The 12,135-nt window shown below is 56.4% G+C and overlaps 1 protein-coding gene across 2 annotated transcripts in view; it reads left to right on the top strand.

The window, feature by feature from the left end:
- Window positions 1-6,600, top strand: part of PDIA4 (protein disulfide isomerase family A member 4) — a 15,505-nt gene extending 8,905 nt beyond the window's left edge. Inside the window, exons 6-10 of one of the 2 annotated variants that reach the window (XM_027766906.1) lie at window positions 34-82; window positions 2,513-2,664; window positions 3,568-3,724; window positions 4,207-4,440; window positions 5,768-6,600. In XM_027766906.1, coding sequence (XP_027622707.1) covers window positions 34-82; window positions 2,513-2,664; window positions 3,568-3,724; window positions 4,207-4,440; window positions 5,768-6,183 — 1,008 coding nt within the window. In that variant the 3' untranslated portion in view covers window positions 6,184-6,600. The remainder of the gene's footprint in view (window positions 1-33; window positions 83-2,512; window positions 2,665-3,567; window positions 3,725-4,206; window positions 4,441-5,767) is intronic. The other variant, XM_014583264.2, reaches the window with a different exon arrangement.
- The last annotated feature ends 5,535 nt before the right edge of the window (window positions 6,601-12,135 follow it).

Raw genomic sequence — 12,135 nt, forward strand, 5'->3', positions numbered from 1 at the left:
CTGAAGGATGGAGACGATGTCGTTGTCATCGGGGTCTTCGCAGGGGAAAGCGACCCCGCCTACCGGCAGTATCAGGATGCCGGTAAGCAGCCGCGCCATGGGCCAAGCAGAGCACAGGTGACAGGACGCTGGGGCCTGCGCTGCTTCGCCTCAGTTCAGGGGGTGGCCTGGTGAAGAGCTGACATGGCGTCTCTGGGGACAACCACTTGGGGCTGGGCTGGGCCGGAGATGGCGCCCTGTCGCCCTCGTTCCACACGGATGCCATCACGCACTGGGTAGGGGGCAGCTACACCCTCTCCCTGAGGCCTCAGAGTCTGTCTCCTCCCTCCTGAGCCCCTTCTGGGGCCCATCTGCGAGAGGGAGGTCTGACCACGAGGGTCCCGTAGTCAGGCTCGGGCTGAACCCAGGAATGCAGGTGGGGACTGGGGCGGTTGGAACGTCCAGCCCAGCAGGCCGTCTCCTGCATGGGGAGGTGGTGACCTCAGGTGGGACACCGCCAGCCTAGTGCTGAGGTGGTGACCTCAGGTGGGACACTGCCAGCCTAGTGCTGAGAGCGTGCCTGGTAACAGGCTACATGCCTGGTGGGCGGTGGTGTCCTATGGCCTGGAGGGTCGGAGGCAGCTGCCCAGGTCTGGCTCCTGGTCAGCTTCTAGGGTGTGAGGAGCAGCAAGATCCTTGACAGGATCCTCTCTGTCTTGTCAGTTATTGCTGGGTGCCCCCCCACACACACACACACCAGAGATGGCACTTTTCTGCTTTAAGGTAAAATGCAGATCTGCTAAAAGCACTGCCGATCACTTGGTTGACTCTGGGCTGTGTGGTAACAGCCGTGCAAAGGTCAGGTGCAGGTTAACCTAATAAAATTACAGGAGAGCAAAATTGTGTTCACTTTACCTCTCTGCGTTAGGCGACCTTGTTCACCCCTATTGACCAGTTAGTTAGAAACTTGCAGGGGGAGGGGACCAGCAGGTGGCGGAATGGCTATGTCGCTGGACTCCCACCTAGTCGACTGCGGTTCAAGTCCCAGACCCGGGCGTGTGCGTGCGTACCCAAGATCCTGAGAGGAGAATGGAGGAGAAGGGATTGCGGCGTGGCCATCCCTGCTGGGGGGTGATTTCTCACTTTCTGTCTGTCTCTCTTTCTGATGAGCACACATGCCCTATAGCTAAAACCTCTCCAAAAAAAGAAACTTGCAGGGGTACAACCCACTCTACCCAGAAGTAGAGTCCCCAGACCCAAGTCTGGCGACAGGTCCCACGCTTTAATGTGCAACTGGGGGGTCTCATTCGAAGACAGGCTCTCATGCCCGGGTCTGGGTTCGGCCTGGGCTGCCACTTCCATCGCCACGGTCCTGCCTGGCTGGGGCTGTTGGGCCTGGTGCGCATGCACGTGGAGGCATGCAGTGAAGGCCCAGGCATGCGGATGTCGCATAGTGAGGCTGCAGGCAGGAGAAGGGGTGCTGGCCTGTGGTCGTGGGGGCAGGAAGTGGAGTTCTCCACACCAGTCTGCTTCTCCACCCGAAGGCTTAGGATAGGCAAGCACTAGTGCTGGGGCACCTTCTGGGCAAGCGGTTGGTCTGGTGTCCTCCTGGCAACGACCCTGTGAGGGAGATCTTGTCTCCACAGAGGAACCGGGCGCTCAGGGAGGTCACTATGGACACACCTCCAGCCACACACGTGGAAGGTCATGAAATGGGTTGAGTCAAAGTCTAGTTCTGAAAGCCATGCGCCTTCCGCACTCAGCCCTGCCCGTGGGCATCAGGACGGAGTTACTGGGCCTGATGTGCATGCATGTGGAGGCGTGCAGTGCTGTGTGGGGCCTGAGGGCCCTTCGAGGGTGTCTTCATCACACACCAGCTCAGGACGGGCCTTTACCTGTGGAATCCAGGGCAGGCGTAGAGGGCTGTGGCCCGCTGTTTCTGTAAATCGTTTTTATTGAAACACAACCACGCTCAGTCGTTCAGACACCACCTGCTGCCTGCACACCACAGTGGCAGAGCAAAGTGGCCAGGACAGGCCATGTGGTCCTCGGGCCCTTTGGGGAAGCCTGCCGGGCCCGTTCTAGAGCGTGCTCAGTGTGAGGCTTTATTGTGGAGTTTCCATGATGTTTAAATGAAAGGGTAGGCTGCAAAAGAGCCTCACGCAGGACTCCAGCCCAAATTCAGGCAGCCCACTGACTCAGGAAGGGACACTGCAGCCCAGCAGAGGGTGCCGGGTGTGAAAACTCCACCTGGGGCCTGGCCGTGTGGTTTTGCGTCCTCCCCGGCGTGCTGTCTGCCCGGGTCCGGGTCGTCCCTGCACCCGCCAGTCGGCAGCTCCTGGAGCTCAGCTCTGGGGTCCTCTTAGTGTGGGTACTGTGCGCAGAGTTTAGAAACACATACCCTACACCCTTCGGGTGCAGTGGTCATCCCACGGCTCTCAGGGCGTCCACTCTAGCTGAGAAGGGCGGCAAATGAAACCCCGGTTGTGTAAGCAACGTGACAAGCCGCGTTTCGTCTCCTGTCCCTCTGCAGCCAACAACCTGCGGGAAGACTACAAGTTCCACCACACCCACAGCGCCGAAATAGCCAAGTTCTTGAAAGTGGCCCCAGGGAAGCTGGTCATCATGCAGCCGGAGAAGTTCCAGTCCAAGTATGAGCCCAGGAGCAACGTGATGGACGTGCAGGTGGGGGGCTCCCCAGGTGGCGTGGGCACCACAGGCCTGAGGGCTCGTCTCGAGCCACGTGGGGGTCTTGCTCCATCTGCAGGATCTGGAGTGTTTTCCCTGCCTCTTATCCCCCACCCACAGGTTCAGGGAAGGCACAGGATGGGAGCCCAGCAGGCGAGAGGCTTATGGTTAGGTTTACGGGGGAAGGCGGTTGTGGGGCCCAGGGCCCATGGCAAGGCTCTCCCCATTTTTCAGAATGGTAACACCCACTGTTCATTCCTCTGACTGGCCGCCACCGTCCCTGGCTCCCAGCCCACCGTGGGCTTGGCCTGGGCGTCTGGCAGAGCTGTGGCCGGGACACCTGTCTGTGTGGTCTCTGCTAGGCCTTCCTGTTACAGGGGACCTGGAAGGCCGCTCACTGATGGCTGGCCCTCCACCCAGTGGGCACAGCTGCTGAGCTGGGCATGGTTTTGCCTTTCCACCACCTTCCAATGTCTCCCTCCCCTTGCCTTCATCAAGGAAGGGGTGACACACTAAGCCCTAGGGGGCAGGAGTCCCAACCAGGGTGAGCCCAGCCCAGCTTGGGGTCCCCAGTGTTTCAGTGAACTTGACCTCAGATCAGGAGGGAATCTCCGACATAAGCCCTGCTTCCGTTTGATGGCGACTAGGATGCAGGGAATGAGGGCCTTCTTTGCAAGGGCCTTGGTGACCCCGGCCCTGAAGGTCTCCTATCTCCTGGTACCTTTACGTTGGGGAAAGGAGTGGGAAGGCAGTGGGAGCTAGTTACCGGGGTGTGCTTGCATGGGCAGAGTGTCTGTCCTGCCTCGGAACTCCCCAGAGCACTCAGCAGCAGTGGCTGCGGAGGGGTTAGAAAACGCCCCTCTTAGGGAGGCCCCTCTCACCGTGCCCTGTTGGATGCAGGGTTTCACGGAGGGGTCAGCCATCAAGGACTACGTGGTGAAGCACGCCCTGCCCCTTGTCGGCCACCGGAAACCCTCCAACGACGCCAAGCGGTACGCCAAGCGCCCCCTGGTGGTCGTCTACTACAGCGTGGACTTCAGCTTTGACTACAGGACAGGTGAGCCACCCACGGCGGGAGTGGCTCACGGGTTCAGGACGCCCGCCCCGGGCCCTTGCGGGTAGACAGCCCGGTGTGTGTTTTTCTAATCTTAAGGCTTGGGTTCAGGGCCAGCTTTTGTTCTGAGCTATAGCATATCCTTTCCCCACCCTCTTTAGCAAGAGGACAGCTTAGGGTTGAGTGCAGCAGCCGTCCGGTGCTAACGTTGGAAGTAGCCTCTGGGGAGCTGGGGCTAGACCTGCCTCTGCCTCCAGGCAGGCAACGGCTGTCTTCCTGGCCCAGGTCTCACGGAGGCGATGGGCTGTAGCCACCGTCCACCCGCTCGTGGGGTGTGGCTTTTTCAGAAATGCTCTTCCCTCCAGTTGAGGCGCACTGGGCTGTGCTTGTCGGCACCAGCCACGGGATCTTGAACTTCCCTGGGAGTCCAGGTGGGGCTGTCGCTCTGCCTCACCACCCAGCTCACGGCCCTGGGTCACTTTTAGCTACTCAGTTTTGGCGGAACAAAGTCCTAGAGGTGGCCAAGGACTTCCCCGAGTACACCTTTGCCATCGCTGATGAGGAGGACTACGCCACGGAGGTGAGGGACCTGGGGCTCAGCGAGAGTGGGGAGGATGTCAACGCCGCCATCCTGGATGAGAACGGGAAGAAGTTCGCCATGGAGCCTGAGGAGTTCGACTCAGACGCCCTGCGGGACTTTGTCATGGCTTTCAAAAAAGGTGAGTCAGGTCACAGGCTCCCCCGTGGCTCTCGCGCTTCCTAGGCACAGACCAGGTAGGCTGGGGGCGCTTGGTACTCTGGCCAGGTGTACGAGACCCCAGGCCCCTTAGCTGGTGGCACCCTCTGCCCACGCTGCACTTTCCTGACACTCTAACGTCTGTGTCTGGGGAAGGACAGGTGTGGCCCCAGTTCAAAGGCACCAAGACAGCTTGGAGGTAGTGTGGGGACGTTGGGAATATTTTTCCCTTTAAAAGCAAAGGCAGGACTCGAGGGGGTGCCATCCTAGGGCTCATTTGGCGTCACTCCATCTCTGCAAGCCGGAGTGCAGGACAGAGCGGGGGCTGCAGAGGGCGTGCAGTCGTGGCCTGGGCAGGGTGGGTCTTGGTGCAGCCGGAGCTTCTGCGGCTCCAGGGCCTGGCTCGAGCACCTTCACTCCCAGGAGCCCCCTCTCCACTTTCTCTCCTAGACTGAGGGAGGGGAAGACAGAGACAGAATTCTGATTCTGATTCTTTTATCTTTTCTCCTTTTCTTCCTTTTTTGAAAAGGGGCAGGTATGTCTTAGAGATTTTAAGCCAATTTTAAATGTCCGGAAAACTGGCTTATGGACATAGAAATAAGTTCTTTTCTGAGAGATCTTTGCTATGGGGCACGTATGTTCGCTGGAGAGACAGAGACAAACAGTGAGAAATCAGCCCCTGGGTGGATGGCCATGTTGCAATCCCTTCTCTATTCTCCTCTTGAGATTTTGGGCATGCATGCATGTGCACCCGGCGTGAGTTTCAAGCTGCCGAGTCTGGGACCCAAACTGTGTTTGGCCATATGGGAGTCTAGTGCCTTAACCACCATGCCACCTGCTGGTCCCAGAAATGTTATGTCTGTGTAGAAACTGGCTTTATGATCATTGGCCTTGGTGCTGGCAGGGCCTTAGGCAGGTCGTGTTCCGGTGCCTTCATGTCTGCTTGAGGCTTCCCCTGACCCCGGCCCCCAGGCCCCAGGTGCTGGCGCTCTCTGTAACTCCTTGGCATTGGGCAGAGTTTCTCATGTGACGGCCTCGCTGGACAGGACCCAGTGGCCTAGTAAGCCTAGGCCAGGACCCTAGGGTAGGACCCTCCTGCGTCCTCTCTGGCCTTCGCAGGGACCAAGCAGGTAGAAGACAGGAGTTCCCTGGAGAAGTGAATTCCCCTTGTTGGAGTGGGGTTTGGGAGAGGCCCTTCCTGGCCATGATGGCTGCCCTGTTCTCCCATTTCAGGCTGGCTGTATAGCCTGGTCTGAGGGCCACCAGTGTCTGTCCTTTTCACCACTGACCTTGCTGACTTCCCTCGGCAGGAAAACTGAAACCAGTCATCAAGTCCCAGCCCGTGCCCAAGAACAACAAGGGCCCAGTCAGGGTCGTGGTGGGGAAGACCTTCGACTCCATCGTGATGGACCCCAAGAGGGACGTCCTCATCGAGTTCTACGCGCCGTGGTGCGGGCACTGTAAGCAGCTGGAGCCCGTGTACACCAGCCTGGGCAAGAAGTACAAGAACCAGAAGGACCTGGTCATCGCCAAGATGGACGCCACCGCCAACGACATCACCAGTGACCGCTACAAGGTGGACGGCTTCCCCACCATCTACTTCGCCCCCAGGGGGGACAAAAAGAACCCAATTAAATTCGAGGGTGGAGACAGAGATCTGGAGCATTTGAGCAAGTTTATAGAAGAACATGCCACCAAACCAAGCAGGACCAGGGAGGAACTTTGAAGGACTGTGGTCTGCGGAGGTCGGGGGGACCAAACACTGTAGCTTCCAGCGGCCGCGGCCGGGGCGCCCCGCGAGCGGCCAGTGCAATGGCAGTATCGCAGTTGTTTTTTCTTTTTTCCATTTTTTATACTTTGATGTGGCACCTTGTGCTCTGAGTATTGGATAGCCGTGAAAGACTCCATAGTTTGATTCAGATATTTTCAGAGGATACATCTATTTTTATCATTTGGGGTTGGATTTTTTTTTTTTTAACTTTTACTTTCTTGGGTATACTTCCTCAAAACAAGTCAAATCTCGTGTGTGTGAGAATGTTTCCTTTTTTTTTTTAATTTAAAGTGTAAAACAACTTTTGCCAAATCACGTTGGTTTTACCTTTTCTTTCATTGTCGTGTGAGAATTGTTCACTTAAGAAACTGATTTGCTGCGTGCTCGTTTGAGTTTCTTCCCGTGATGGCACAAAGCGAGAGCTGTCACCGAGCGCCCTGCCAAAGATGATGCTTCAGCCTGGCCTTGAGCCCCCCACTGCCCTGGAGAAGTGGCATTTTCAGGCCTGGACCAGGCGTCACTGTGCCACCTGCCTGTGCACCAGGGCCCTGGGGGAGGAGTGGTACCCGGGTCCCCCAGAGCTGGCTCAGCTCCAGAGAAGCTGCCCGCCGTTGCAGCCCACCTAGTCCTGGAATAAAAATGGCCTTTGATGTGACCTGGGTGCTCGGGGTGGTAGAAGGATGGGGTGGGGTAGGCTGTTGCAGTGAAATAAGAAAAACGAGTGAAAGTTAACCTTGGTGACTACGAGCCTTGGGGTGGGCCAGAGTGGAGTCGAGTGAGGGGAGGAGGGGCTTGGCCTGGGTCTGGGGCTGCTCCATCCTGTAGGTACAAACCGTCTCACCTGGCCTCAGAATCCCAGGAGGGGGTTGCCCTGAGAAAGGGGTCTGCTTTGGAAGACTCTGTTTTGGGTGTGTGCAGTGAGCACTAGCAGACCCCACAGTGAGGGAAGGAAAGGGGTCCCTCCCCAGCACTCCTAGTGGCTGCCAGGGGACAGGTGGGACAGGAGGGCAGCTGGAGCAGCCTGAGTGAGCTCGCTCTGCTCTGCGCGTCTGAGATGTGAGCGAGGAGAGCAGTCCGGATCTTGGACGCATAGCATCTGTCTGCCGTGCAGCGAGCGCGGGCCTCGGCTGCGGAGCTGTGCGGCTTCCTGCAAGTGGCAAGCGTTAACCCTGTGTATTTGCCCATCTGTAAGAGAAAGTTAGGGCCGCCTTTGCAGAGGACTCGTGAGGCTCAGAGGAGAATGCCGGGGCTCAGGCTGTTCCTGGGCTGCAGAGGGGAAGGTGGGTGCCTCCTGGGACCAGGAGAGGCAGCTGAGTCCAGGCCTAGAGTTAGGTTAGGGCAGGCACAATCCTCTTCTGACCTGGCAACTTGCTTTCTCACTCTCCTGTCTCTCTCTGGTCAAATTTAATAATAATAAATCTTTTTTAAAAAAATGATGACCTTGGGAACCAGCAGTTAGTGTAATGGCTATGTCGCTGGACTCCCACGTAGTCGACCGCGGTTCGTGTCCCGGACCCGGTGACTTAAAACTCACGCCGGGCGCGTGTGCGTGCGTGCCCAAGATCCCGAGAGGAGAATGGAGGAGAAGGGATTGCGGTGTGACCATCCCCCCTGGGGGGTGATTTCTCGCTTTCTGTCTCTATGTCTCTCTCTGTCTGTCTGGCGAGCGCACGCGCCCTACAGTGAAAATCTCTCTCAAAAAAAAAAAAAAATGATGACCTTCCCAGTGCTGGAGGGAAGTGGGTAGGCAGAGTGGGACCTCCCGCCCCACCCAAGGCCTACTGGGCCCGAGATACTGGATCCGAGGGCCTTTCCATGTGGGTCGCCTCTTTGTCCTGCCTGTTGCAGTGAGCCAGGACAGGCCCCTGACCTCGCATGTGTGGGTAGACAGTAGCTCCCAAGTCGGAAGGCGTGGCGCTGTGCGTGCATGGAATGCAGATTCCTGGGTGCCAGCCCTGGCCTGCTGGTTGAGCCAGAAGAGTTGGAGCCTGGTGTGTTTGCAGAAGCCCCTGTATCGTAGCCAGGAACCATCTTACTTCCTTCACCAAGGTCAGAGGTAATCTCCAAAGCCGCGCCAGGACCGGCACTCAGAACCAGTGTCCCTTCCGAAGCTCCAGCATCTTGTGAAACACTACAGGGCACTTCCATGGGGGTTCCTAAGAGCTCTCGCAGCGACTCCGAGTTACTTGGCTCGAGAAATTGTGGCACTCAAAGCACAGTCCAGTGGGCTCTGTCGGGGTGCCTTATCCTGCCTCACCGGCACGTGGGACCCTCCTGGTGTCAGCCCCTTCGTGGATCCATGGGGCTCCTTAGTGACCAGCCCTCCTGCTGAGGCTTGTTAGCTTGCCTGTCTTTTGTGACCGCACCTATTCTTGATGCCTTCCCCAGGCCCAGGTGACCAGGAGGGGTCCCAGGAGCCCCACGGACATGCCTGGTCCTGGAGCCATCGCAACGCCTGCAGGTGACACGTGCACCTTGCCCTGCCAGCTGAAGGCTCCATCAGGTGGCCAGAAGGCTTAAACCCGGAGACACAGCTACTGTAATCCTTTGACTTACTGTAAGTCAGGTGTATTTAAACTCCATCCTATGGGACCCGAGGTAACCATTGGCTGATGGGGCAGAGGGCTTGGGGAGCGAAAGTGCGAGGTGGGAGGCCCCTCCTGTGCCGATCTCCTAGTAACTGGACACCTGAGAGTTCGTTGAGTAAGTGAAGAACTGTAGACCCTTGGGGAGTCCAGGCTTGAGGGGCTAGGTGGGGCGGGGGCTCCCTTTCTGACCCAGAGTCCCCTTTAGCACCGACTCCCTGGGCTGGGCCCACAGTACACGAGCACAGCTGTCCAATTCAAGGCACGCTCAACTCGGATTACGGAGGTACCACAGAGAGAGAGGACAGATGACCATTGTTAGTGGCTGAAGGCTGAGAAGGCCCTTCTAGAAGGCTGTGGCTGTGAGCTGGAGGAGTCGGGTGGGAAAGGAGCCCTCCCTGCTGGCCTCCTGGGGTTTTCTCATGTACAAGGGACAATGTGGGCTCAGCTCAGGTGGAGCTGAAAACATGATGCCTTTGAACCCTCCCTTTGTCCACCTGTGACCAAAATACCCTCCTTGGAAATCACCTAACCTCCAGTAAGGCTGGAGACCTCAGGAACTTGAAGGCTGGAGGTTGGAAACGCTAGTGTTCAAGGGGCCTGGCAGGTAAGTGCAGGAAGGGGTGGAAGGGAGTGGTGGTGACCAGGACATGCTGGCAGTTTTGTGTCCCTTCTGAAGGGCGCATTGCTGCTCCCCCGACTACCTTAGAGTGGGACTACCTTTTGATTGCCCCCCGCCCCCAGCCTCATCCAGCCCTAGCACCAGGAATGCTGAAGTGGGGCTGTGAAAACCCAAGGGGTGTGCCAGCTGGTGGCACAGTGGTTAGGGCACCTGGATCCTATACATGGCCTACTATGTGACTGAAATTCAGACCGGCAGCTTGAAAAACAGGGTGCGTGTGCATGCATGCCCCAGATCCCAGGAGGACAAAGGACTGAGCTACGGCCAACCTCCCCCCCCCACCGCCCAGGGAGATGATTTCTCAGCGTTGTCTCTTTCCAGCAAGCAAACACACCCTATAGAAAAACTAAAAAATACAAATAAAAAAGTAAATGAAGTCAAAGTTTGTCAAGGAAAAAGGCCTTTGTTCGGGTGTAAATTTGAGGCGTCCCAAACACGCTCGCTGAGTTCTCACGAGTTTTAAAGGCAAAAACTACAAGGGGAGGGAAGGAGGGGAGGGGGTGACCCCAGCTGTTTGGGGGCAGTGCTCTCTGCCTCCCAGGACTCATAACAAGGGTGGCGTCAGTCCCTGATTGGACAGGTGGTCTCTGGGCAGACGTACTGCAGAACCACACCAGTGTCAGGCCGCGGTGGTCTTTGTGTGAGCTGCGATTCTAGAGTTCCCTGAAGAACAGTTCTTGCTGGCAGGGACGCTAGCGTGAGAAAGCACCTCCACCATGGCCTTGGCTCAGTTGTCAGGGCTGACGCCAATGACTCCATTTTGATTTTGAAAGGCTTTCACCTTGGTTTGTGTCTGCTCATCTAGGGAGAGAGAAAATGGTCCTGAACCCTGAGAGGGAACATTCTTAAAGGATTTTTTTTCCCCCTTTAGGGTCCAGGAGCTCACTGGAGAGACAGAGACAGCAAGATAGAAACTGCAAATTCACCCCATGGGGAGTGGCCATGGCAGTCCCTTCTCCATTCTCTCTCAGGATGTTGGGCACATGTGCACCTGCGCCAGTGTGAGCTGTTTTTTAAGCTATTGGGTCCGGCACTCAAACCACGGTTGACTATGTGGGAGTTCGGCAACATAACCATTACGCCATCTCCTGGTCCCTTTATAGGTTTTTTTTGTAAGTTTATTTAACTTTATTATTATTTTCCGGTTTGATGAGAGAGAGAGAGAAAGAGGGAAAGTGAGAAAGCAAGTCACCAGGTTCAGGACTTGAACTGCTATCAGCCATGTGGGAGTCCAGTGCCTTTAACCACCACACCACCTATCGGCCCCAGTTTTTTTGTTTGTTTGTTTGTTTTTTAACAGATTTTTGCTATAGGGTGCATGTGCTCGTCAGAGAGACAGAGAGAGACAGACGGAAAGCGAGAAACCACCCGCCGGGGGATGGTCACTCTGCATTCCCTTTTCCATCCTCCTCTCAGGATCTTGGGCAGGCATGCACACGTGTCCGGTGTGAGTTTCAAGCTGTGGGATCCGGTACTCGAACCGTGGTGGCCATGTGGGAGTCCGGTGATGTAACCGCTGTGCCATCTGCTAGTCAGTCCCATTATAGGAGTTTTTAAAAATGTGTCAGGCTAATCTGTCCTGTGATTCCTCATTTACTCCTCCCAACACCCAGTAAGAAAGATATTCCGATTGTGCCCATTTTATAGAAAAAAGGCAAGGGACTTGACCAAAAACACACAGCTAGTAGGTGGTGAAGACCAGGACTAAGCCTAGGCAGGAAAGAGCTGGGAAGGAAAAAGCATAAAAAAAAGGAATGAGGGCTAGAGCATCTGCCCACATGATTAAATAGGAAAAAAAAAAACCACGGTCAGGGCAGAAGATTCCCGCCCAAGGCCATGCAGGCAGATTTCCGGGGGGAGGGGGGGGCGCGTCTAGCTGATTGAGCGGCATTTGATACAGCCAATGAGATGGAGCAGCAGGCCAAGCCACATGTGATAGAGCCTATGAGATGAGAACCATCAGTGGGCTCAGCCAATGACCAACTGACACACCGATTAAAAAGTATAAAATCTGAGACCAGCAGGTGGTGTAATGGTTAGACTCCTACATAGCCGGCCACGGTTCGAGTCCTGGACCCGGCTGCTTAAACCGGGTGCGTGTGTGCGTGCCCAGAATCCGGAGAGGAAAATGGAGGAGAAGGAATTGTGATGTGGCCACCTCCCCAGGGGGTGATTTCTCGCTTTCTGTCTCTATGTCTCTCTCTCCGTCTGTCTGGCAAACCTCTCCAAAAAAAAAAAAACAAAAACAAACAAAGAAAGTAACTGTCAGGGCGTTTTAATGCACTCTCTGTCCGCTCCTGCCTCTCGGGAGCACGTTCAGTTCTGCTTAATCAACTCACTACGGGCGAGTTTCGCTCAGCTCGTCGTCAGCCATCAGCCGCACCAAGCACCTGGGTACATCGCAGGGGCGTCCCGCAGCAAACCTGGATGATGTGGTTTCGGCCCCGCCATCAACCCCCAGGGCCTCCCTGACCGAAGCCTCCTCCGTGAGGTCTGTTCAGTACATTGGCCACTTCACGTGTCTCGTCCACGTGTGGATGGGCGCAGGTAGACAGGACTGGCCAAGGGACTGCCCCACAGCTCTGCGCAGGGTCTTCCTGTCCCAGGACAACCTCAGCGTCCACAGCAGCCTCCGGGCTG

The sequence above is a fragment of the Tupaia chinensis genome, unplaced genomic scaffold (genome assembly GCF_000334495.1).
Source record: "Tupaia chinensis unplaced genomic scaffold, TupChi_1.0 Scaffold000010_1, whole genome shotgun sequence".
NCBI lineage: Eukaryota > Metazoa > Chordata > Mammalia > Scandentia > Tupaiidae > Tupaia > Tupaia belangeri.